The sequence below is a fragment of the Myotis yumanensis genome, unplaced genomic scaffold (genome assembly GCF_028538775.1).
Source record: "Myotis yumanensis isolate MYYU_CA2020_CCGP unplaced genomic scaffold, mMyoYum1.0.hap1 SCAF_3, whole genome shotgun sequence".
NCBI lineage: Eukaryota > Metazoa > Chordata > Mammalia > Chiroptera > Vespertilionidae > Myotis > Myotis yumanensis.
In genome coordinates this window covers 24,401,893-24,427,789 of record NW_027223754.1, presented here as the reverse complement: position 1 = coordinate 24,427,789, position 25,897 = coordinate 24,401,893, and the positions used below count along the sequence as shown (strand labels likewise).

The following is a 25,897-nucleotide window of genomic DNA, read 5'->3' as shown; positions in this document are numbered from 1 at the left end:
GAGAGAGAGAGAGAGATCTGTACCATATCTAGAATTCATAATTGCAATCCTTTCATACATTATAAAGCTTGCTAAATGTTGTTTTATGTAAAATGGATGATATAGTTTGAAAGAAGACTCAAAATTACTTCTTCCTAAAGAAAGGGGAAAAAAAGCTGCATTTTTGCAAGAGATACATTGGGACAATCCAGATAGAATCTTACAGTCAGCCACTGGGAATGCCAAGTGATGCACATGAGAGTGAGCCAGTGGTCAGACCTAAAGCATCCTGTGAATAACTACCAGTATCACAGGAACAATATTTATTGAATTTTTAATATATTTTGAAATATGTAAAGTATAATTGCTTAGAAATATAAGAAGACCTGAATTAAAATGCAGTAACAGCCCTAGTCAGTTTGGCTCCGTGGATAGAGCATCAGCCTGTGGACTAAGGGGTCCTGAGTTCAATTCCAGTCTAGGGCACATGCCCAGGTTGCGGGCTCTATCCCCAGTAGGGGGTGTGCAGGAGGTAGCTGAATAATGATTCTCTCTCATCATTGATGTTTCTCTCTCTCCCTCCCTTTCCCTTCCTCTCTGAAATCAATAAAAATGCATATTAAAAATAATGCAGTAATAGTAGTTGGTTTCTTAAACTCTTTCTTATATTAGAAAAAAAGGTATAGAATATATAGTAATATAACTAATGATGATGTAGTAATTCATGAATCTATTATTTTATATTATACCATTTCTCCTCTCTTAAATATTTTGTTATACATCTTTTTACTCTTCTTTTAGTAGTTTCTCTAGATTAAGATATTAATGCTTGAGTTATTGTACCTAGTATACACTTTTACCAATTACCCTATATTCTTAAATCATTTAACTTTTTTTGTTTGTTTGTTAATCCTCATCCGAAGATATTTTTCCATTGATTTTTAGGGAGAGTGGAAGAGAGAGAAAGATAGAAACATTAATGTGAGAAAATGGTGGTTGCCTCCTACATGAGCCCTGACCAGGGCTGGGGCTGGGGAAGAGTCTGCTACCAAGGTATGTGCCCTTGACTGGAATCGAACCCAGGGCCCTATGGTCTGCAGGCTGACACTCTATCCACTGAGCCAAGCCGGCTACAGCGATCATTTAACTTTTTTATTCCAGTTAACTTTTCTGCCTATCATTTTTTTTATGTATCATAATCCTGCTTACTTGTAAACCCCAATGAAAGATTGCTATTATTTTTAATAAAGTCAGTATTATTTTAAACCCTAATAAAGCCTAGGTGGGTGCCACAAGATGGCTAGCAGGGGAGGGCAATTGGGGCAATCAGGCCAGCGGGGGAGCAGGTAAGTGTCAATCAGGCCAGCAGGGGAGCAGTTAGGGAGCGATCAGGATGGCAGGCAGAAGCGGTCAGGTGCAACCAGGCAAACTGGCAGGCGACTGGTTAGGAGCCAGCAGTCCCTGATTGTGAGAGGGATGTCCAACTGTCGGTTTAGGCCCAATCCCACAGGCAGGCCTACACTGGCAGTTGGACATACCCCAAGGGGTCCCAGATTTGAAGAGGGCGCAGGCTGGGCTGAGGAACACCCCTCCCCCCATGCATGCATGCACCGGGCCTCTAGTTTAATCATAAATGTACTCATTCTGGTGCTTTTCCCCCCTTTTTTCTTGCATTTCTGGTTCTATCTGCAGTTCATTTCCATGTCTCAGAAATTCTATGTATTCCAAACCAGGTCTGCTTCTTTTTAATTATATATATTTGTTTACAGTCATTGTTAAATCTTTACTTAACCTTATTTTTTAAAAACTTTTGCTGGAACAAATTTTAGGGTGTCTTTTAAAAAATGACCTTAATTCTTTAAAATTATCATTTCACTGTCTTCTGGCTTCTTCATTTCTATTGACAAGTAGTTGTCAATCTTATTGCTGTTTCTTTGAAGGTAACATCTTTTTTTTTCTCTTGACACTTTGAAAGTTTCATTTTAGTTTGAATTAGTCTTTTAAAAAATATTTAGGTGTGATTTTTTTCTTTCTTTTATCATGCTTGAATTACATAGAGTGTATTCAGTAATACTGTATTGTCAATTTTAAAATTTTAAGTTTACTTAGCTCTTTGGCCTCTTTGTGTGGCATCAAAATTTGGCAGATGATTTTACAGGGAAGGATTATGTTTTGATGCATTTCAGTGTATACTATTTTTATCCCATACCTGCATGACTCCCAAAGTCCTGCTTGTTTCCAGGCTTCCAAATAGTGGCTTCCTCCTTGGGACTGACATGGATATATGTATTCTTTCTATTTCTGCCACAAAACAGTGCCTGCATATCACCTGCTAAATTTCTTTACAGTTTTCAACTCAGAATTGTTATTTTCCCTGGAGTCCCACCTCACCATGGGTCAGTTTCTTTTGTTATACAAGAAGACAAAAATGTTTGCTCTGCTTGTCAGTGGCTGGGTTCTGGGACTTGTTCTTTTAACGAATCCAGACTGCCACAGCAGTCACAATCTTTATGTTATACGTGTGTGGGAAAATGAAAATGGGATACCTACACCTATCTTTCTCTTTATAGAGCCTTTTAAACATATTCTTATCATTTATAAGTAATATATTTTAATATGGGATGTCCATTTAATCTGTTAAATTGATGTCATATTAGTTCAGTTTTTATTGACCATTTGCTGCTTTCCAGATATTCTTCTAAGTGCTTGAGATGCATTAGTAAACAAAATGGATATGAATCTCTGAGTTCATATGGTTAGTAGATGATTCTAATAATGACATAATAAATAAGCAGATTAAGAAGAGTCTTAAAATGTTTAAGCAAAACTATAGAAAAAAATTAAAATATCTTTTGGAAATCTAATGCTTGATAATTGGGAAACTTGGATTTTTTTTAAATAAACGTATTAATATAAGCCTCCCTGAGAAGATATATAAGGAAAGACTTGAAGTAAATAAGACAATGAACCATGCTGAAGAACATCCCAGGGAACACTTGTATAAATACCCTGAGGCAAAAGCTTGCCTGTTGTATTAAAAACAAAAACACAAATGCTAGAAAGACAGTTTGACAGTAAAGTGTAAAGTGAGTGAGAGTAAGACTGCCAAATAGGATCTTTGAGTAAAATGAAAACAAAATCAGAGAATATCTCTCTCTCTCTCTCTCTCTCTCTCTCTCTCTCATTAACCTACCTATCCTATATAATAAAAGCCTAGGTGGTGCCACGCCCTTGTGTGACATCATCACAAGATGGCCTCCACAAGATGACTGGCAGGGGAGGACAGTTGTGGGTGATCAGGCCTGCAGGGGAGGGCAGTTGGGGGTGACCAGTCCTGCAGGGAAGGGCAGTTAGGGGTGACCAGGCTGTCAGGGGAAGGCAGTTGGGGGTGACCAGGCCTGCAGGGGAGGGCAGTTGGGGGCGATCAGGTCGCCAGGGTAGCAGTTAGGCCTCAATCAGGCCAGCAGGGGAGTGGTTAGGGGGCGATCAGGCTGGCAGGCAGGCGAGCGGCTAGGAGCCAGCAGTCCCAGATTGTGAGAGGGATGTTCGAGGGAACCCAGATTGGAGAGGGTGCAGGACAGGCTGAGAGACACCCCTCCCACTCCCATGCATGAATTTTGTGCACTGGGCCTCTAGTTTATAATAAATAAATAGATAGATAGATAGATAGATAGATAGATAGATAGATAGATGATAGATAGATAGATAGATAGATAGATAGATAGATAGATAAAATAAAAAGCCTAAGCGAATGACCAGAACAACTGGAATGACCGATAGACCAGTCGCTATGATGTGCACTGACCACCAGGGGGCAGATGCTCAAACCAGGAGCTGCCCCCTGGTGGTCAGTGCATTCCCACAGTCAACCTCTTGTGGCCAGCCAACTACCCATGGTCCCTCCCTCCAGCTGGCCAACCTCCCACAGTCTCTCCCCCATCCCTCCCCCCGGTTGCCAGGCCCCAATCAAACCACTGCCTGGCCACCATGGTGGCACGGCAGTGAGAGAAGGAGGAGGGGTAGGCAGGGAACTGCGCGGTGGTGGGGTGCCAACAGCAGCGTCAGCATCCAGCATCTTTTCCTTCTGCACTCAGCCCAGTGACTGTCGCCTCCTCTCCCGATTCTGCCAGGGCCTTTGGGCCTCAGGCTGGGACAGGCAGCTGGGGGTGGGTGGTGGTGGATGCAGCCCCTTTCCCAGGGGTCGCCGAGGTTTGGCTCCTCTTTGGGGCCAGCGACCAACCTCCCGCATTCCCTCCCCTTGTCCCTCCCCCCAGCCTGCAGGCCCAGATGGCCAGCCCTGTTTGGCTTGGCCCTGATTGGCCCTGATCACCAGCCAGGCCTAGAGACCCCACCCATGCATGAATTTGTGCACCAGGCCTCTAGTAACAAAATAAATATACTTTAAAAATAAAAGCTTAGGGAACAAATTTTTCACTAAACATTCTCTCTATTTTTCAGAGCTTTCTTGCCTCCTAGTTTTAGAGTTTATGGTTATAATGGCACAGGATATATGAAGCCCTTTGAACAACAGATTCAGGTATGAATTTTAGTGTCTGTTTTACCTTTATTAGGTGAGTTTCTGTGATCACCTTACTTAGGGTCCACTTGTTGCTGGAGTACAAAGAGTTGAAGTTATGTTTGTTTTGGCATGAATTTAACCATTTCTTTTTTTATGTATGTATTAACTAAGCCTTATTAAATAGATGATTATCCAAACCAAAAATGATTCTGATGTTTTTAAGCTATTATTTAATGATGATGTACATATACTGTATGTGCTTATGTGGACAATGGGTGACTATGTTGTAACACATTTCAAATGAAAAAGCATGACTTATGTTAGGAAAGCTAAATCAGGGAAGAAAAGGAGAATTTAAATACTTTTCTGAAGTATTTTCAGGGACCTAGTGAATACATATGGAATTGAAAGCACATTTAGGAATACATTAAATTTTCATATATTTGGAACACTTGGAGCTTCATTTTATAAAGTCTGTAGTTCTTTAAATATATTTTTATTGATTTCAGAGAGGAAGTGAGAAGAAGAGAGAGATAGAAACATCAATGATGAGAGAGAATCATTGATCTGCTGCCTCCTGCATGCCCCATACTGGAGATCCAGTCTGCAACCCAGGCATGTACCCTGACCAGTTCAATGCTCAACCACTGAGCCATGCTGGCCGGGCATGTCAATAGTTTATTGAAAGAATAATAGAGAAGTATTCATAGAATTGCATGAATTACCCATGCCTGAAATGCCATTTTTCTTTTTACTTCTGCCCTGTCCTACCAATTCCTGTTGTGTGTTTTTTTCCATTTGCATTACTGGTTTCTATGTGGAGAATCTACTAATACTCTGAAATTAAAGCATTTTGATAGAGATGAAGATTTTAACAAAAAAAAAAATTAATAGAGAGGGTGAATAATTGCTTTAAATTTTACTGAGCAGACTAGGCAAATATATGTGAGTTAAATATGGAATAATCTATACAGATATATAATAATACATAGTCAAATATATACACACACACACACACACACGTGTGTGTGTGTGTGCATGCGCATGCTTGTAGCATGTATGTGTATGTGTGTGTGTGTGTAAGAGAGAAAAGAGTATCAGAGAGACAAAGAGATATACAATCACAATATTTCATGCCTGAATTTTACATACTTTTGCTATACCTCATATCTAACTCTACTTCCTACCTCCCAGGAGGTAACTATGAAAGATAAATGTATAATTAAAAAGGCAAAGCAAAGAATGCTTTATTAATGTCCTGAATGTAGTAAGTTGTTGAATATTGGCCTCAAATGTAACCAATATTGGCCTCAAATGTGCCATGTAACGATGTTTCTGTCAAAAATGGACTACCTATACACTGGTGGTCCCATAAGCTTATAATGGAACTGAGAAATTCCTAACACCTAGTAACACCATAGCCATCATAATGTTGTAGGACAATGCATTACTCATGTGCTTATGGTGATGCTGATGTAAACAAACCTATTGTGTAAGAAAAATTAGTCATATAAAAGTATAGAACATAATTGATAATGATCATAAACAACTATATTACTGGTTTATGTACTTACTTGCTATACACTTTATTATTATTTTAGAGTGTACTCTTTCTACTTACTAAAAAAGCAAACAAATTATCAGTTAACAGTAAAAGAAGATGTCATGTTATCCTCACAGCAGCCTGCTACATCTCACTGAGCTTGGAGGTGGGGAAAAAGGGTCTGTTTTGGCTCAAATTAACACAGGCTTCCATTTTTCTTCCTGAATTTTCATAAGTTTCATTGAAGAGCTATTTATTCATTTTCTCTTAGGACAGTTTGTCCTTTTGACCATTTCCAGAGGATTTATATGGTTGTTTATTTATAATTTTCATTTAGTTTGCTAGGGAGCTGATTTGTGGAGCTCTTCATGTTGTCATACTAGAAGTCAATTCTCCACATCTTCATTTTTAAAGAATAATTTATCTTAATACATAATTTTAGGAACCAGAGCTTTCATTCTATCTAAGCATTTTAATCTGGCTCTCTACCTATATATACCTATATCTATACCAGGGGTCCTCAAACTACGTTTTGTTTTTTTACTTCAAAATAAGATATAGGTAGGAATTTGTTCAGTGTGCATAGGAATTTGTTCATAGTTTTTTTTTTAAACTGTAGTCCGGCCCTCCAACAGTCTGAGGGACAGTGAACTGGCCCCCTGTTTAAAAAGTTTGAGGACCCCTGATCTATACATTTAAATCTACACATCTACATCTATATATAGGTATATATATCTATATACCTATATATCTCTATCTCTATCTCTATCTCTATCTCTCTCTCTCTCTATCTCTATCTCTATCTCTATCTCTATCTCTATCTCTATCTCTACCTCTATCTCTATCTCTATCTCTACCTGTATCTCTATCTGTATATCTATATCATCTATATCTATATAAAGAAATATATAGTGAAATATATTATTGTTTGCATTATTATTCCTGGGAATGTTATGTGCTACTTTTCTTTGATTTATTTCAAATTTTCTCTTTATTTTTGGTTTCCATCAGTTTATTTTGATGTGTTGAGTTGTTTATATCTTGTGGAAATGAACAAAAACCAAAAAAATAAGAAAAACCAAAAACTATTTATTCAGAACTTGCCATAGCAAGGGAATCAGCCACCGTCACTTGTGTTCTCGCTGATACTGTTATTACTGGATTCCTAATGTTTTCCCTTGAGTCTGACAGCCTATGTGCACTGGCCCAAAGGCATACTGAGCAGGAATTTGCAGTTTAGAAAGAAAAAAAGTAGTTTAATATTGAATTAGCTAGTTTGAAGATGGGGAGCTTATGCCTCTAAAAACCCAACTCATAACTTGAATGTTATCTTTTGCCTGCCAGAGGTCTGGACCATGTGACTATTAAGTAGCAGAAGATAGCAGCTACTACCTTCTGCTGCCTCTAGGGCTGCTTTTTTGTTTTGTTTTGTTTTTTCTTACTAATTCCAAAATCATGGGTTATTTTAGGGTTAGCTCTTTTTCTGATTTTTCTCTTGACTATGAGCCACATTCACACATCTAATATTTTATTTACTTCTTTTAAATTTGATTTCAGAGAGGAAGGGAGGGGCAGAGAGAGACAGAAACATCAATGATGAGAGAGAACCATTGATCGGCTGCCTCCTGCATGCCCCAAGCTGGGCATATGCCTGGACCTGAAATCGAACCATGACCTCCTGGTTCATAGGTTGATTCTCAACCACCAAGCTATGCCAGCCGGGCACATCTAATATTTTAAAACTAGAGGCCCAGTGCATGAAACACGTGCACAGGTAAGGTCCCTAGGCCTGGCCAGCCATCGGGGCCAATCTGCAGGGCGACTGGTGGGGTGGCTGGGGAGCCCCCCACTGGCACCCACCTTGGCTGGCCTGGGGCCTGCGGGCTGGGGGCAGCTCCTGCCTTGAGCATCTGCCCCTAGGTGGTCAGTGAACATCATAGTGACTGATCATTCTGCTGGTCCATCCACAATTTGGTCAATTTGCATATTAGGCTTTTATTATATAGGATCATACTGGCCATATCCAATGATACATTCTTGAGTTTGTGATTCTTATATCTAAAGAGCTTTCTTATTCCACCAGACAATGAGCTTTCCTGGTGCCACTTTCAAAACTACCATCCTGTGTTCAGAAATAGCCAAAATGTCTTCTCAGTTCTGGCTTTTCTGGCCTTAGTTTCTGCTAAGCGACTGGAGATCTCTTTCACATATTCTCAGTTCAAATGTAAATGAAGAACTTACACCTGGATCAATAACATACATTTTGGGGCCTCACTCTGTGCCTCCTTCCTTTCCTGGATATGCACCTCAACTTCTAGGAACTTGAAACCATGGTCAGTAAGATTGGGTTCTTTGTTGGAACTTTAGCTGCCTTGTGTGGCCTTGCCTTGGGGGGTGCCCTCAGGTGATATACATGCAAACTAAATACCATGTTTTTCTTTCTAATGTTGATTCCCTTCTCTCACTTTTGTTCTGCCAGCCTTTGTAGCTGGATTTTAAAATTATTTTTCCAGAATTTATATTTGTAATTGGTGAGGGAGTTAATCCAATGCAAGCTACTCTGCTTTTACACTCAAATAATTTTTCTCTTGGATTCATTTTATTTGGTTTTGCAAAATTAAGTCAATAGAATATGAAAAAATAAGTTTTGAAAGATTATTACTTTGTTCCTAATGACCAAGAATGTCATATTTAATTTATAATAGGAAAAAATATGAAAATGTACTAACTTTTTGAACCTGTGAGAACATATTTGGATAATTGAGCCAAATGTTCATCTAATAATCCTTTAAATACATTTTAGAAACAATAAGCATTTGACTCATATGCACAAATTAACATTTGGTTTAAATATTTGAAAATAGTACCTTTAACATGAGTTATTCTAATAGAGATATATGTATTTTATCTTTTGTTTTTCAGAATTTTTGCTACTACCAAGGGTATATTGAAGGGTATCCAAATTCTATGGTGATTCTTAGCACATGTACTGGACTCAGGTTGGGATATATAATTTTATAATGAGAAAATGGAGTACTATTTCAGAAATAACTTTTAAAATTTTTTAAATTATATTCAGGGGTTCTAACATGAGCCATGCCTTATTGTGGAAAACTGTTTTAGGAAAAGCATAATATGAAAATTCTTGTAATCCCTCCTACCTTTATTCTGAATTAAGATTTTTGATAGATTTGGAGAGCATGGAATATCAATAGGTACACTAATACCGATTGCATTACTATTCAGTGCCACTCAGTAAGTTTGTGGATACTTAGGGATTTTTTTTCCACTTTACCACTTAAGACTAATACTGAAAATTATCTACATTCTATTCAACTAAAACTTGACTAAATGGCATTTTATGTACTTTTTTAAAAATGTGTTTTGAAATTCATAGGGGCTTGCTACAGTTTGAAAATGTAAGTTATGGAATTGAGCCCTTGGAACCTTCAGTTGGTTTTGAACATGTGATTTACCAAGTAAATAATAAGAATACAGGTGCTTCTTTATATACTGAGGAGGATATTGATCCAAGAGACTTGCCCTTTAAAATACAAAGTGTACAGGTAGGTGATTATTTGAGTAACTGTATGGCTATTACTATTCATCAATAAAAACAATATCTTTCTGATAAATTATTTATATTAGTTAATATGATAGATAGATAGATAGATAGATAGATAGATAAATGTGCTAGATGTGCCAGAAACCTTGTGACTTATATTGTAAGTCTGAAAACTAGTCATTCAAATTTCCAGAACTACAAGCTGTTATTTTTAACTGTTATTGACACTGCTTTTCCACCCTATGATCTATACCTTCATTATCTGCAGGTACACTCCTTTCTCCATATCCATTATGTCAAAATTTTGATATAACAAATACAAATGACATTTACATAAATATTGAAGATATTTGCTGAGGAGAATCACTAGGGTCTTCTTCTAAGACAGCTGCCTCAGGGGCAGCCATCACATTTCCCTTAAGATGCAGGGTTAATTTCCTTATGCAAGGACAGAAAAGCTGCTTCTACTGGCAAAGAAGACTCCAGAATTTAGGAGTTCAGAAACCTCAGATTCATCAGAGTCTTCCCATATGTCCCCATTCACATTTTCAGGATCTCATTTTTTCCCAATTAATACCTTCACTTTCACAGTAGACACCATGTGATGTTGGAAATTCAATTTGTGCTGTAACTAATCTACTCATAGAATGAGATTCTGAGTTTGATTTTCAACCCTCCCTGATATGCAGCTATAGTAGGTAAGGTTTTTTTGTTTTTTTAAGGTAGATAATTTTCCAGAACCAACATATGTGTGTGTGTGTGTGTGTGTGTGTGTGTGTGTAGGTATGTGTGCATATATGTATGCATGTGGCAAGCTCAAGTGACAGTTAAATTAACCATCTCACAAGGGCTACAAAATTTATTTGTATATTTCTTTCATAAATTTTAGTGTTTAATCTCTTACATTTTGACATATGACTCATTTGAATTTTTGTAGGGAGTGAGATTCTAAATTCATTATTCTTCATATGGATATCTATTTTTCCCAACACCATTTGTTAAAAAGACTATTTTTGTTCCATTGAATTTTCATGGCTAGCTTTTTTCAAAGATCAGTTTACCATAAATGTTAGGGACTATTTCCACAATTGCAATTATATTCCATTGATCTTTATGCTTTTTCTTATGCCAGAACCACAACTTTTTTACTATTATAGCTTTGAATCAATTTTTGGAATCAGTAAGTGTGCATTCTTCTTTTTAGATATTGTTCTAGCTATTCTTGTTACTATGAAATTCCAAATGAATTTTAAAATTTATTTCAATTTCCTCAAAATGCTACCTGGGATTTTATTGATTCTGTAGATTCATCTGAGAAATATTGCCATTGAACAATATTAATTATTTCTATCTATTAACATTGAGTAGCTTTTTTTTAGATTTTCTTTAATATTTTCTGTTGTTTTGCATTGTTCAGTCTTCAAGTAAATTTATTTTGTTAAATTTATTTTTAAAACTTTTATTATTTGAATGCTATTACACATTTAACTTTTATTTCAAATTGTATTTCTCATTATTAGTATTAGGAAATTATTTATTTTGTGTACTGATTTTGTATTCTACAAATTTGTTGAAATTGTTTATTAGTTTTTTAATTGTACTTTGATTTTCTATTTATAAAGTCATGTCAACTTGAATAAAGATAGTTTATGTTCTCCCCTTTTAATTAGGATAACTTTCATTTTTTTTAATAGCCTAATTGTTCTGGTTAGCACCTCCAGTATAATGTTAAATAGGTGAGAAGAGATATTTCTGTCTTGCCCCAATCTTAGGAGGAAAGGATTCAGCCCATTACCATCTCTCTATATAAAAGCCTAAGCTGACCGAATAACCAGTCGACCAGTCATTATGATGTGCACTGACCACTAAGGGACAGACGCTCAATGCAGAAGCTGCCCCCTTGTGGACAGTGTGCTCCCACATCCAACCTCCCTTTGGCAGGCCAACCTCCCACAGTCCCTCTGCCCCACGCCCCCCGCTGGCCAGCCAACCTCCTGCGGGCCCTCCCCCGCCATTGACTGCCCCAATCTCCCCAATTGGGACTGAGCAAGGGCCGATCACTGGCCTGGCCGAGGGACCCCACCTGTGCATGAATTCATGTACCAGGTCTCTAGTCTTTGCATAATACTTAGCTAAGCAATTTTGATCCCTTATATAACCACATTCTCTTACCTTATAAAATGGCTTTTGAGTTGTTTGGACCTGCTCACCCTTCAACAGACACATTTCCTGGCATTCTTTTATGTATCCTTGTCTTAAATGTATTTGGCTAAAATAGACTGTATCTTTACCCTTTAGGTTTATTGTTCATTAAATGAATGAATATATTACTAATTAAGTATAATAAATCCCAATCTCAAAGAGAAAATGAACAAGCATTACTTCAGGGAATGTTAGACAACTAACACATGTTGGTTAAAACAAAGAAGTGGTTTTGGATCCTTCAATCCATGAATACATTGTTTATCTCAATTAATTTGTGTTTATGTTTATTCTCCAGTAAAGTGGTGTTATTTCCTTTTTTAGGGACTTTAATGAGAGGATTGAGTTCCATAAGCAAACTATCATGAAATATTTGGTGCTTAATTTTTGATGGAAATTATAAAAAAACTGGTTAGACCAGAAGGGGATTTCATCTGCATTTTTAAAAACAAAACCCTGAAATCTCCAAGGTTAGGCCAAGAAATAGTGGGCAAAAATGAGTGCTCAATCAGCCCTAATTTTGTATTACTGATCTTTCTCAACTTTTCCCTTTTCTTTAAATTACTATTATCATCATTTTTCTGATCTCTACTAAATCCCATCGTTCTTATTCGCCAATGCTCGATTTAATATGCTAAAGAAAATAGTTTTACTAATATGGGATGGTTTTAAACTTTAATGTGAAACGGAAAATCTGTAGACATTAAAATAAGTATAATAAAAGTGTTCTCAATTTCTGAAATTTTATCCTCCTCTTCTGCTTCTAGAGATCTGTCCAGTGTTTGTAGTGACGCTATTCTAGTAACAAGATCTTTTGAATTATTGACACTATAATCTTAAAGAGTTCACAAAGTTGTCTTACAAGTTTTCCCCAGTGCATTCCTCTTAGGTAACGTAACAGTAATCTTCATGTAACAATAATCACGAAGATAATTATTTCTTTAGCCCCATATTTTGGCAAAGTCTGTCATATAAATAATAAGGCAGAATTCAAATCCCGTCGGGCTTTACATTTTTGCCTAACTTAACCACTATGATCTAGGTGGATGACATCATAACCAGAAACTCATCTTGAGGTATCTATGGTGCAGTTTGAGAGTTGCTCATTTTGAATAGTGGTTGCTCACCTTTTTCTTCAGTGATTTAAAATATCATTCCTCTAAACACAGAAATGCTCCTTACACTTTCAGCATCATAGATAAAACCATACCACATAGTAATGGATAATAGCATCATGTAAGCTAATTAAAAAAATCACACCTTTTGTAATGGGAGTCAATGGAAGGGTTTTTTTGTTTGTTTTTTCAGGAAAGCAAATAATATAGATAGCTCAAAACCAATGAGAATATAGAGAATGGATAGTAAAGGAAAGTTACTTTCTGAGTAAATTAAATGGTGGATCAGCTGTGAAAGAGGTGACAAGGAAATATTCTGAAAATGATTATTTGATACCTAGCTTTGGAGATACCTAGCTTTCTTTTGTGTTGCCCGCCCGGTGCACGAAATTCATGCACGGGAGGAGGGTGTCCCTCAGCCCAGCCTGCACCCTCTCCAATCTCAGACCCTTTGGGGGATGTCGACTGCTGGTTTAGGCCTGATCCCAGGATGTCCGACTGCCGGGATCGGGCCTAACCTGCTGGCCTGATTGACGCCTAACTACTCCCCTGCCAGCCTAATCATCCCCAACTGCCCTCCCCTGCTGGCCCGATCACCCCAAAGGCTTTTATTAGTATAGATATGACCCCTCACAGAAAATTTCACTAACCCTGCTTTACAATAAGGGATTGACGATTGAATCATTGGGGCCAGGCACCAAGATTTCCTTTCTTTGAATAGTGGAGGGAATAATTATCTTGTCTTTAAATTGCCCTGAACATCAAATGAGATAATGACTTAGAAAAGCATAAAAGCACCATATAAAGACAACTGTCTTATCATATACTGAAAGGGCAATAAAGTGGTAAAATGAAAAACACTATTTTTATTCTCCCCCTTCCTTCCTTTACAGCCTTTATTTAAACTTTGAAATTTAGAAAAATTTCACTCCTATTTTCATTTCTTTACATTCAATATTATTTTGTATTAGTTTCAGGTTTATTAGATACAGAATAGTGGTTAGACAACCATATACTTTACAAAGTGTTCCCTGATACTTCCAGTACCCACCTGGCTTCATACCATCATTACAACACTGTTGACTCTAGTCCCTATTTAAGTGACAATAGGTTTACAGGTTCCTTCCAATCTTTCTTTTGTGTTGCCCGCCCTTCCTTTTCTTTCTCATGTCTTCCCTCATTTTCTTTATATAGTATCTCAATTGGCCCTCAAAGCTCAGTGAAGGCACTGGGACACGCTTAACACATTTTACGGAGCAGGAAACTGAGGCCAATTCCAGTTGGCTATGGAACTGGACTCCTGGCGCAGGGAGCCCTCACAGCTGGCTCTCCGCCTTTCCTAAGGGACAGCCGAGGCAAACAGAACAAACCTCCCCAAGAGGCTTCCAAGCCTCATTCTCCAGCACCTCTTCATCATGGATGCTCCACATTCTTTCCTCTCCCCCGCCCCACCCCCATTCTTTACTGCCCCCCCTTCTGGGGAGCAGGTGGTAGGCTTGCACTCACTGTGCAGGTGTGCACCCCCATGGGGTGGGCGAGAACTGGGGGCGGGGCGGGCGCAGGCTTGTTTTTGGGCCAAGGCGGGAGCAGGAGTCCTGGCCTCTCAAGTGTGCAGGCCTCAGTGAGGCCCGGTCAGCGCCGGGAGCTTCACCAAACAGCCGCAGTGGGGTACCCAGCATGGGGCGCTCCTCCACTGAGGTGGCGCCGCCCCTCCACCCCGCCTCAGGGCTGCGAGTCTGTGCCCCTCCGCCTGGGCGTCCTTCCACGCCTGCAGTCATCCCTGCAGTCATCGCCTCTTGTTTCCTGCCAATTGGGGCCAATACAGAACCTCACTCTCTGCAGGCGAGGCAGATCCCCGCCCGCCAGCACCCTGCCCAGGCCTGAGCCCCCTCCAGTGCACCCCACCTTGGCGCCGCTCTGCACCCCTTGGGCCGCCCGCCTGCTGGCCAGCCGCTTCCCCCAAGCCATGGTGCTTGCCCAGGATCGCCCATCAGGCGGAGGCCTGTGCGCGTGCCTGCAGACCCCATGGCCGCGGCTCCTGGCAGGGGCTTTGCCAAAGGTTCCTCTGCCTTCAAGCTCTCTCCTCAGACTCCCAGGAGCTTGGCTCCCGCGGCCCAGCCCTTCCGTGGCTCCCTGCAGCCCCGCTCTACTCAGCTCTCCTGCCTCCCACCTGTCAGAAAGCTGTCTGGAGCCTTGCTGCAGGCAGTGTGGTTCTGGGGCAGGGGCTGGGTTGTGGGGAGCAGCTCCAGGAAAGTTTAGTAAACCCCAGGCCCCCACCCCCTCCTTGAGCGGAGCCCAGGGCAGGCTGGGGGCCTGGGTCCAAACACTGCAGCTGCGGAGGCCCCGCCCACCCAGGGCCACACACAGGGGTCCAGGCTGGGGGCGTGGTTTAGGCGGTTTGTTCGCACCACCAAGCCCCCCACTGCCCAGGGTGCACACAGGGCAGCTGGGGGCATGGTTTAGGTGGCTTGTTCGCACCCTCCCGCCGCCCAGGCCGTACACAGGTCCCAGCTGGGGGCGTGGTTTAGGCGGTTTGTTCGCACCGCCAAGACCCCACCCCTCCGCCCAGGTCGTTCGCACACAGGGGTCCCGGCTGGGGGCGTGGTTTAGGTGGTTGTTTGAGCCGCCAAGCCCCCCCCTCCACCACTCAGGGCCACACACTGGGGTCCTGGCTAGCGTTGGGGCTTAGGCGCCATGAGGGTGGGATGACAGCTCCAGCTGGCCCTCCCTGCGGGCAGTATGCAAATTAGCCACCATCTTGGCTGACAGTTAATTTGCATATACTCACTGATTAACCAATGAAAAGGGTAGCAGTTGTACGCTAATTACCATGTTTCTCTTTTATTAGTGTAGATTATATATATTTAAAAATATATAAGTTTGGATTTTTCAACAATGAATTGATGATGTAGTGATAAACACTAATATATTTAAGTAATTCTTTAACTTTCATGTCAATTTTTTTCAGTCACCTACAGATTTCTCTAGTTATATAGAAATGCATGTTGTTGTTGAAAAAAATTTGGTAAGTATATTCTGATTTATTTGGCTTATGTCAATTTATATTAGTAATTATTTGTTTCTTCAAATAATCTCTCTTCTCTTTCTGGAACTCCTATAATTTATATATTATTTCTACTTAATGATATTTCAGAAGTCCCTCTTTTTTTTCTTTATGGTCCTTAAACTCTATAATTTCAATTATCCTCTCCTCAAGTTTGTTGATTCTTTTTCGGGCCTCTTCAAATCTGTTGTTGAATTTTTCCAGTGAATTTTCACCTCAATGATTGCATTTTATAACTCCAGAGTTTATTTGGTTTCTTTTTATAATTTCTATATTTTTTTGTTTAGAGGTAGTTTTGTTTCTATGTAATTTTCCAGATTTCCCTTAGTCTGTGTTTTCCTTTAGCTCTTTGAGCATACTTCTGACAATTGTTGTAAAGACTTTGGTATGTCTGCATTTCCTCAAGGATTGTTTCTCCCAATTTATCTTTTCCTTTGGGTCATGCTTTTTGGTTTATTTGTTTCTTTCTTTCTTTGCCTCATGATATAAACAATGCATGCGTTTCTCTGAAATGCATATCAAAACCTAATACAATGTGATGATTTTTGGAGGGTGGGGCCTTTGAGAGTGATTTGAGTCATGGAGGTGGAGCCCTTATCAAGGAGATTTGGCCCTTATAAAAGAGATTCCAGAAAGTTCCTTCACCTTTCTGCCAAGAAGGCAAAATGGTTATTTATGAACCAGGAAGAGGATTTTTACAAGATACCAAATCTGCTGGAGCCTCTGTCTTAGACTCACAGCTTCCAGAACAGAGAGATTCATTTGTTGTTGATACTTTTAGTATAACACCTGACTGAGGAATCTTGTGATTTGGGTTGAAAATTCAGCATTTGAAAAAAACAAACACCTCTTTCAGATTTTGCAGATTGGTTTTGCTCCAGGGCAGTCCTTTAATGATTAGTTAAGCTTGCTCTCAAGTTAGGGGTCAGCTGAGGTGGAAGTTTAAGACGTTCTCAGGTCTTTACTGAGCATATGTCTTGACGAGCTTTCTTATTTCACCATATACACAGCTACTTTTGAATATCGTAGTTTCCCAAAGAGTCATAAACACCCAAGCTTCTCCTCAGGGCCTTTCATGGCCTGCTGTATATTTTCGCCTATAATCTCTTGCCTCAGGCACAGTCTGTCATTCTTACTCCTTTTCGCTACAAGTGATTTTCAACTGCTTTCTGGACATTTTGACGAGTATGTTATGATATTCTGGATTCTACTTAATTTTTTTGTTTTAATTTTATGAGCACATCAGTATTGACCTAGTCATGTGGTGGTATTTAATGGCAAAAGTTTTCAGAGCCTTCATGATGTTCTTTTAGTCTTGGTTCACTTGGTGCTTTTGTAAATGCCATGGCTACCTGCCTGTGTTGCCTGCAGGAATAGTAGCCTTCCTTGTCCTCCTGCTGCCTCTGCTTAGGGGATTGTAGATGATGGGCCTGCATAGTAGAAAGTGTTTTCTTGGCCTACTCAGTGCCAGCGGGATTCCTGTTTACATTCTCAATGCTGTTTGTGGGAGATGAAGTTCCTTTTTAGGGTTATTCTGCCTAGTGTTTCTATGTGGGACTAGGAGACATTGGACATCAGGGAGAAGAGCTGTTTTATATTATCAGAGCTACTCTGATACTGCCAGCAGGGGCAATGGCTCTTTCTAGGTCCAGGCAACCTGTTGTTTCAAGTTGGGCCATGAGAAGACTCCATGCTATAGGGCACAGATTCTAGGCACCAGAATGTTAGTGGGGTTCTCACTTCATCCCTACCTGGGCTACTTGTTGCCAGTGGATGTGGTGCAGCTATGTTATTCCTCTGATCCTAGCATACCTGTACAGCTACCTTTGATTTCCACTCTTTAGAAACCTCCTATAATCTTTTTTGGGGGTGAGGGGTATATTATTTCAGGGTTTATCGTTTTTCATAGCTTTGCTCAGCTGGGAGAAACTGAAAGACAACAGTCTACATCATTCTGTCTAAACTAGATGTCTTCACAATAATGTCAAAATTTAAATTATTGTTTTTTGCAAGTTTTTTTATTAAGAGGAAAAAAGATAGTATTTTATACTTACCTTTGCAATTTTCATTACCAGAGCTCTTGACTGTCTTTGTGTATATAAGTGTTATAGTCTTCTGTCATCTCTTTTCAACCTCAAGGGATTTTTAAATTGTTATTTCTTATTTCTAGTCATGCAGCTCTATTATTAATGATTTTTTTTTTTTTTTTAATTTGGGAATGCCTTTCTGTTGCCTTTACTTTAGAAGAAGAATTTTGCTGGATATAGAATTTTTGATTGAGAATGTTTTCTTTTGGTACTTAAAATTTGTAACTCTACCTGTTCTCCATTGATTCTGATGAGAAGTTATCTCTTAATCTTGTTATGCATTATTTTTCTTCTTTGTGAGATACATTATTTTTTCTTCTCACTTTAAAGATTTTTTTAAGACCTTTGTCCAGTTAGTTAACTATGATGTATCTGTGTGAATGTCTGATTTCATCTTATTTGGTTTATTGAACCTATATAATGTGTAGATTAATGATTGTCATTAAATTTGTGGAGGTTTTGGCCATTTTTTACTAAAGGTTTTTGTTTTGTTTTGTTTTTTAAAGCAACTGCTTGCTCTTTTTAAAAATTATTATTATTTTTAATCTTCACCGAGGATATTTTTCCATTGATTTTTAGAGAGAGAGGAAGAGAGAGGGAAAGACAGAGAGAAACATTGTTGTGAGAAAAACACATCAATTGGTTGCCTCCTGCACCCAACCCGGTCAGGGGCCTGGAGCAGCTTGCAGCCCAACTGAGGTATGTGCCCTTGATCAGAATAGAATCCAGGACCCCTTCAGTCCACAGGACAACACTCTATCCACTGAGCCAAACTAGCTAGTCCACTTTCTTTTGTTTTTTTGCCTTTTTCAATCACTGTGCCCTTCTAAGGCTCCTATTATATAAATTCTGGCTTATGTAATGATATCAAATTAATGTCCATGATTCTGTTCAGTTTACTTTTTTTTTCTCTTTTTTTTATGTTGGATAATTTCTGTTGATATACCATCATGTTCAATTATTCTTTTTTCTGCTGGTGAACACCCCTTTTATGAAGTTTTTATTTTAGCTATTGTATTTTTCAACTTGAGTGTCCATTTAGTTATTTTTATAATTTTATATTTTTTCTACTTTCTTCAGGTTTATCTATAATAATAAAAGCGTAATATGCTAATTAGACCTGACGTCCTTCCTTCCAGACAAAGCTGCAGCAGGCCAGACTGTGGCAGAGATAGCAGAGGCCTCGCTCCCCCCACCCCCCTACTTCTGGGCACAGCAGCGGCAGATGGGGGCCGGGGCCACGGCCCTTGCACAAATTTTGTGCATCGGGCCTCTAATTGATATGTAATTGACACATAACCATGTAAATTCATCCATAGTAACATCAAGGAAAGCAGAGTATATTATTAGATATCCAAGTTCAGTGTTTAATAAAGTGACACACCTTTGTAGACTTTCTATTCTGTTTATAGATTTATGAAAAGGTTATAACTTTTTACCTCTCTAAGTTAAAACTAAAAATGCTATTTTCCTCATACCTGCTAACCATTGGTTTTATATTTCTTTTTAATTTTTCTTGTCAGTGAGCATACAATTTTATCATATTGGGATTTTCAATTTCTTAAAAAAATTTATATATAAGTAACATCAAACACTTTGAAGTTTTTACTTATAAATCTCTCAAATCATCTTCACCCAATCCTAAATGTTCTATGACTCTTAATTAACATTGAAATTTTGATAGGGATTGCATCAAATCTGTAGATTGTTCTGTGAAGTAGAAACATTTTAACAATATTAACTCTTGAGCATTAACTATATTTGCATTCATTTGTGTGTTTTTTTTAATTCTTATAGTTTTCAGTGTACAAATCCTTCACCTCTATGCTTAAATGTATTCCTATGTATTTTATTCTTTTTTATGTAATTGTAAATGGGATTATTTTCTTAATTTCCCTTTCTGATAGTTTCTATTAGTATATAAAACAAAGTTTTGTATATTTGTTTTTTATTCTGCAACGTTACTGTCCTTGTTCACTAGTTCTAACAGGTGTTTTTTTATGATGAGTTTGGGGCTTTCTATAACATGGTATCTGCAAATAGTGACAGTTTTACTTCTTCCTTCCCCATTTGGATGTATTTTATTTACTTTTCTTCCTACTTTCTCTGGCTAAGATTTCAATCTATATTATATAAAGGTGGTGAGACTGGGTATTCTTGTATTGTTCCTGATTATATGGGGAAAGTTTTCAACTTTTCACCATTGATTATGATCTTGGCCGTGGGCCTGTTACATATGGTTTTTATTATGTTGAGGCATGTTCCTTTTATACATATTTTGTTGAGTTTTCATTTTGAAAAGATGTTGAATTTTGTAAAATGTATCAATTGAGATAATTATGTGACATTTCCCTTTATTTGGTGTTCTATCACATTAACTGGTTTGTGAATGATGAGCCATTTTTGCAACCATGGAATAAATCCCACTTGTACCTGGTGTAAGATCCTTTTATTTTATTTTTATTTTATATTTTATTTTATTTTATCTTATTGATTAAGGTATTACATATGTGTCCTTATCTCCCCATTGTCCCCCAACACCCCCACTCATGCCCTCACCCCCCTGGTGTTTGTGTCCATTGGTTAGACTTATATGCATGCATACAAGTCCTTTGGTTGATCTCTCCCCCTTACTCCCACTCTTCCCTACCTTTCCTCTGAGGTTTGACGGTCTGAAAGATGCTTCTGTCTCTGGGTCTGTTTTTGTTTATCAATTTATGTTGTTCATTATTTTTCACAAATGAGTGAGATCATGTGATATTTATCTTTCTCTGACTGGCTTATTTCGCTTAGCATACTGCTCTCCAGTTCCATCCATCCTGTTGCAAATGGCAAGAATTCCTTCTTTTTACAGCAGCATAGTATTCCATTGTATAGATGTACCACAGTTTTTTAATCCACTCAGCTTCCAAATCTTAGCTATGGTGAATTGTGCCGCTATGAACATAGGGGTGCATATATCTTTCCTGATTGGTGTTTCTAATTTCTTGGGATGTGCTGTTGATCTCAGTGTACCAACGTTTTATTAAGGATTTTTGAATCTATGTTCATCAGAGATGTTGACCTGTAATCTTCTCTTTTTGTAGTGTTCTTGTCTGGTTTTGGTGTCAGGGTAACACTGGCCTTGTAAAATGATTTTAGAAGTGTCCCTCTCTTCTATTTTTGGGAGTTTGTAAGGTTTTTTTAAATGTTTTAATATGTCCTATTTCTCACACTGAATAAATATCATATTATTTCTATAATAATTTATATTTTAAAACAAATAATTATTAGTTAATACGTTTCAAACTCACTATATTAAAATTTAAACAACACAACAATAATGAAATATTAAGCAATATGTATTTAGATTTAAAATGTATGATTATCTTTTTCAGTATACTCATATGGGTTCTGATACGGCTATTGTCACTCAAAAAATTTTCCAATTAATTGGATTGACTAATGCTGTAAGTGTTTACTTTTTAGAACTTTTGCATTTGCTTGTGATACTTAAAAAATTCCCATAGTTTCTTTTATGACACTGCCTGAATACATATCTTGTGTGAATAGGGAAAAGTATATAACAACTTTAAGTTTGATTTCTAACTATTTCATAGAAATAATAATTATTGTAGATACCTAATTAGGTTATTGTAAGGATTAAATTAAATATAGCACTTGAGGTAGGGCTTGCTTAAGGACAGGCTTTTCAAACATTAATTACAACTTATTTCATTAGTAGTATGTATTTTTTATATTATAAGATTCAAAACAGATTTATAGTTCAGTTGTTTAATATTTGTCTTCAGGATAGTGTTTATTTTCACAAGTAATTTCAAAATCTATTTAGACCATGATATTTGAATATATTTTCTTTATGTGTTCTATTTTAGATTTTTACTTCATTTAATATTACAATAATTCTGTCTTCACTGGAGCTTTGGATAGATGAAAATAAAATGCCAGTAACAGGAGATGTTAATGAATTATTACACAAATTTTTAAAATGGAAAAGGTCTTATCTTGTTTTGCGTCCACATGATATGGCATTTTTACTTGTGTAAGCATATCTTGGCATTACTAAATCTTATATAAAGAAAACATATTTGACTTAATTTCTGACAGTTCAAAGGTCTTTAGAAAAAGACATCTTGTGCCATTTTTCTTATAAACAACATCATCTGAATATTATTTTTCAAAACATGGGTTTTATAAAATTATTGATATCACTGTATTTATTTGTTTGTATTTAAAATTTACTCCTTCAAACTTGTTACCATATGCCTTCTTGCCTTCTTACCTTATTGTATAATGACCCTAACTATACATAAAATACTAATAATATTTATCTGAAGAAATGTACCTGAATTCTAAGAATATAGTAACTTGGGCTTCTTTTTATGCTTTATTTCCATAAAATGAAATAATAAATAACAAGGAAATGGAAGCACAATTGTATATTTAAACATCTCTAATATACCATATTCACACTATGCTTCCTTTTAAAAAGTATAAAACTCTCTATTTAATAAGCTTATTGTTTTTTATTAATGTCTAGAATCTATATATATATTTATATTAAATAAAATAATACATACAGGGGCCCCTCCCAAAAATGTATACAAACAGAAATAGTTGATAGCTCAATTTTTACAATGAAATGTATTTTAATAAACACTGCCTTTATAATTATTCAAAGTGTGTGTATACATTTTTGGGGACACCCTATATATTTTATTTTTTTAAAAAATATATTTTATTGATTTTTTACCGAGAGGAGGGGAGAGGGATAGATAGTCAGAAACATTGAAGAGAGAGAAACATCAATCAGCTGCCTCCTGCACACCCCCTACTGGGGATGTGCCCACAACCAAGGTACATGCCGTTGACCAGAATCAAACCTGGGACCATTGAGTCCGCAGGCCGACGCTCTATCCACTGAGCCAAACTGGCCAGGGCCCCTATATATTTTAAAATCATAATCTTTTATGTTACTTTCTGCCCCTCAAGTATGCCATAACTTTGCATGACTCTATAAGGTAACTTTTTATTTATCAACTACATTGCCTTATTTTCTTAATTTTAAGAAATTTTACTTAATTATCTTATTTTGATCTTTTAGGGATATTTTAATTTTTAGTGAATACTACATAAAACTGAATCTTCATGTTAAAAAAATCCATCTGATAATAGACTTTATAATATTTGTTTTAAAATCTATTTTATTGTTTTCAAAAGAAGCACTCACAGTCACTTCCTATGCTTTGTTACTTTAATGTTACATGGAACTATCTATGAATATATTATATAAATATTTAAATATATATATATATATATTTGGCAAATACAATATTAATTGTGTTTAGTTTTACAAATTTATGTGATTGTGTTGTGTGTGTTTTTTTTTTAATTTAAGTTACAGAGAAAAATCAGATTATGTTGGTGCAACCTTTCAAGGAAAGATGTGTGATAGACAATATGGAGGAGGCATTGCTGTGGTTGGTATAATCTTGGCTAAGATATATAAATGAAATGCTGTTTAGACTATATATAGTTCAATATTTTTTATTCATTTTTCTAGGTATTTAATATTTGCATAATGAACATATTAACCTTTTTCCCTGCTGCTGAAATGTTTGAACTATAGCAAGTACTCACTGAACTTTATACACATACAATTTTTGGCATTTCATCTCATGAGTTCAAAATATCCTTTTTAGAAAATTAATATAGTGGTCTATTTTAGGCTTAGAAAATTTTCATAAATTTGCATGTGCTCAATATTTAATAAGTGCTTTTGATTTCAAGATTAGATTTTGACCATTTTTCTTAATTATGTAGTAAACATAATTATAAACCGGGTTAAAATAAACCTTTGAGAATTATAAATGTCCTTAAAATGCTCTAGGTGAAGGATAACAGAATCAAGTGCCCTAATTGGTATTATTTATGTTAGTAGAAAATCTTGGCATATTTAAAATTAGTATAGTTTTGCTCCTCTTTCATAATGCCATGATTATTTTGACATGTGGAATTTACTTTCTTATTTTGTGTGTGTTTGTACAATGTCTACTAGAATTTGAGGGATGCAATGCATAACACTCTTATTTCAGTGAACAAGGGAAGCTAAGTAAAGATATAAAAAGATGAATCAATCAAATGGAGACACAAATATCAACCTTAAAATTTACATATGATAGTTTGGAAAATGTGACTTATGTTTATTGGCAAGCCATTACCTAGTCTCAAAAACTGGAATTTGGCTGATTTATGCAGTCACAACACTGAATATAAGACTCATATGTGAAATAAGGCCTTCATTGATAACAAAGTCAGAACAGAACTCATTCTCTCTAAAGCAGTGGTTCTCAACCTTGGCTGCACATTAGAATCACCTGGGAATCTTTTTAAAATCCTGATTTCTGGGCCTCATCCTCCGGAAATTCTGTTATGGGGTGGGGCCACAACATTAGTAACAAAGAGACAGAATTTTGGGAGGATGAGGCCCAGACATCAGGATTTTGAAAAATTCCCAGGTGATTCTAATGTGCAGCCAAGGTTGAGAACCACTGTTACAGGTAGGTTTAGCCCCCATATATTTAGAGTAAAATAATGCCATCATTTATTGGAAAGTGTGTGTTTCATGAGCAGAGGGCAGTGGTCTCTATAGTGAGAGGAGCATTCAGAGAAGAGCTTTCTAGTATTCTTATTTTATTTCTAGTCTCTTTCTGGACTCTTTTATCATTGTTGGTGGGTTGTTTTTCTGTCCTTCAGCCAACAACACATTGTCTTATTAGCTTCATAGTAAGTCATCAAACATGGTGGTGTAAACCCTGCTACTACTACTTTAGACTGATTTAGGTATTCTGAATTCTCCGCATTTCCATTTTAAAATCAGTTTGTCAATTCCAGCGAAAACTGCTTGGATTCTGATTAATTTTGAACTGAATCTTTAGGCCAATTTGAGAGACATTGACACTTTAACAATACTGAGTTCTCCTATCCATGAAATGGATAAATATGTGTGGTATATTCACATAATGTAAGCAATAAAAATAAACTACTATTAAACAAGCAACATTGATGGATTTCAAAACCTGTTGAATAAAGTAAACCAGAAGCAAAAGAATATTTACTTTATTATCCCATTTTAATGTGTAGTTAAAGATAAACCATTTTATTAAAAGTCAGAATAGAAGTTACAAATTGTGGTGAGGTAATGCCTGGAAACTTGCTGGAAAGAACTTCCTAGGTGATAAAAATATCCCATATTTTGTACAGTGTAGTAGTTATGCAGATATTTGTCACACACACACACTTCACAAATATGTGTGTATATATGTACATACATATAATATTATAAATAAATTATACATAAGAATGTATATATTTGAGTAAATATTCTATACATACATATATGTATATGCATATGTTTTACACCCATACATAATGCCACAGAAATTTTAACCCTAAAGAGTAAGAAAAAGAAACAAATATATAACCAAACAAAATTTGATGTATCAATAGTAAAAAGCAGCAAAATGTTCTTCAGGTAAAACAGATATGACTTTTAGGTGATTTATTGTTTAGAATGAAATAAAATTTTACTAGCATATATAATAAACATGAATTCATATATACCAAACTAAGATGCACAAAGTAAACACTGAAAGAGCTACTAACAGAAATAATCATACTTGGATAATTTATCAGACCAAAAATTTAGAAAGTTTGAACAGTATTAATGAACTTTATTTAAAAGGCATATTTAGAATGCTGATTTCTAATATTAGAGACTAGAAGTTTTTACAAAGCAAACAGACCAGCATTTTTATAGAAAG

The 25,897-nt window shown here is 36.9% G+C and overlaps 1 protein-coding gene across 1 annotated transcript in view; it reads left to right on the top strand.

Annotated features, from left to right (window-relative positions):
• Positions 1 to 25,897, top strand: part of ADAM2 (ADAM metallopeptidase domain 2) — a 77,305-nt gene that overhangs the window by 4,269 nt on the left and 47,139 nt on the right. The window contains exons 4-10 of the mRNA XM_070407393.1: positions 4,438 to 4,516; positions 8,964 to 9,040; positions 9,439 to 9,607; positions 15,892 to 15,948; positions 21,452 to 21,523; positions 21,950 to 22,116; positions 23,473 to 23,554. Coding sequence (XP_070263494.1) covers positions 4,438 to 4,516; positions 8,964 to 9,040; positions 9,439 to 9,607; positions 15,892 to 15,948; positions 21,452 to 21,523; positions 21,950 to 22,116; positions 23,473 to 23,554 — 703 coding nt within the window. The remainder of the gene's footprint in view (positions 1 to 4,437; positions 4,517 to 8,963; positions 9,041 to 9,438; positions 9,608 to 15,891; positions 15,949 to 21,451; positions 21,524 to 21,949; positions 22,117 to 23,472; positions 23,555 to 25,897) is intronic.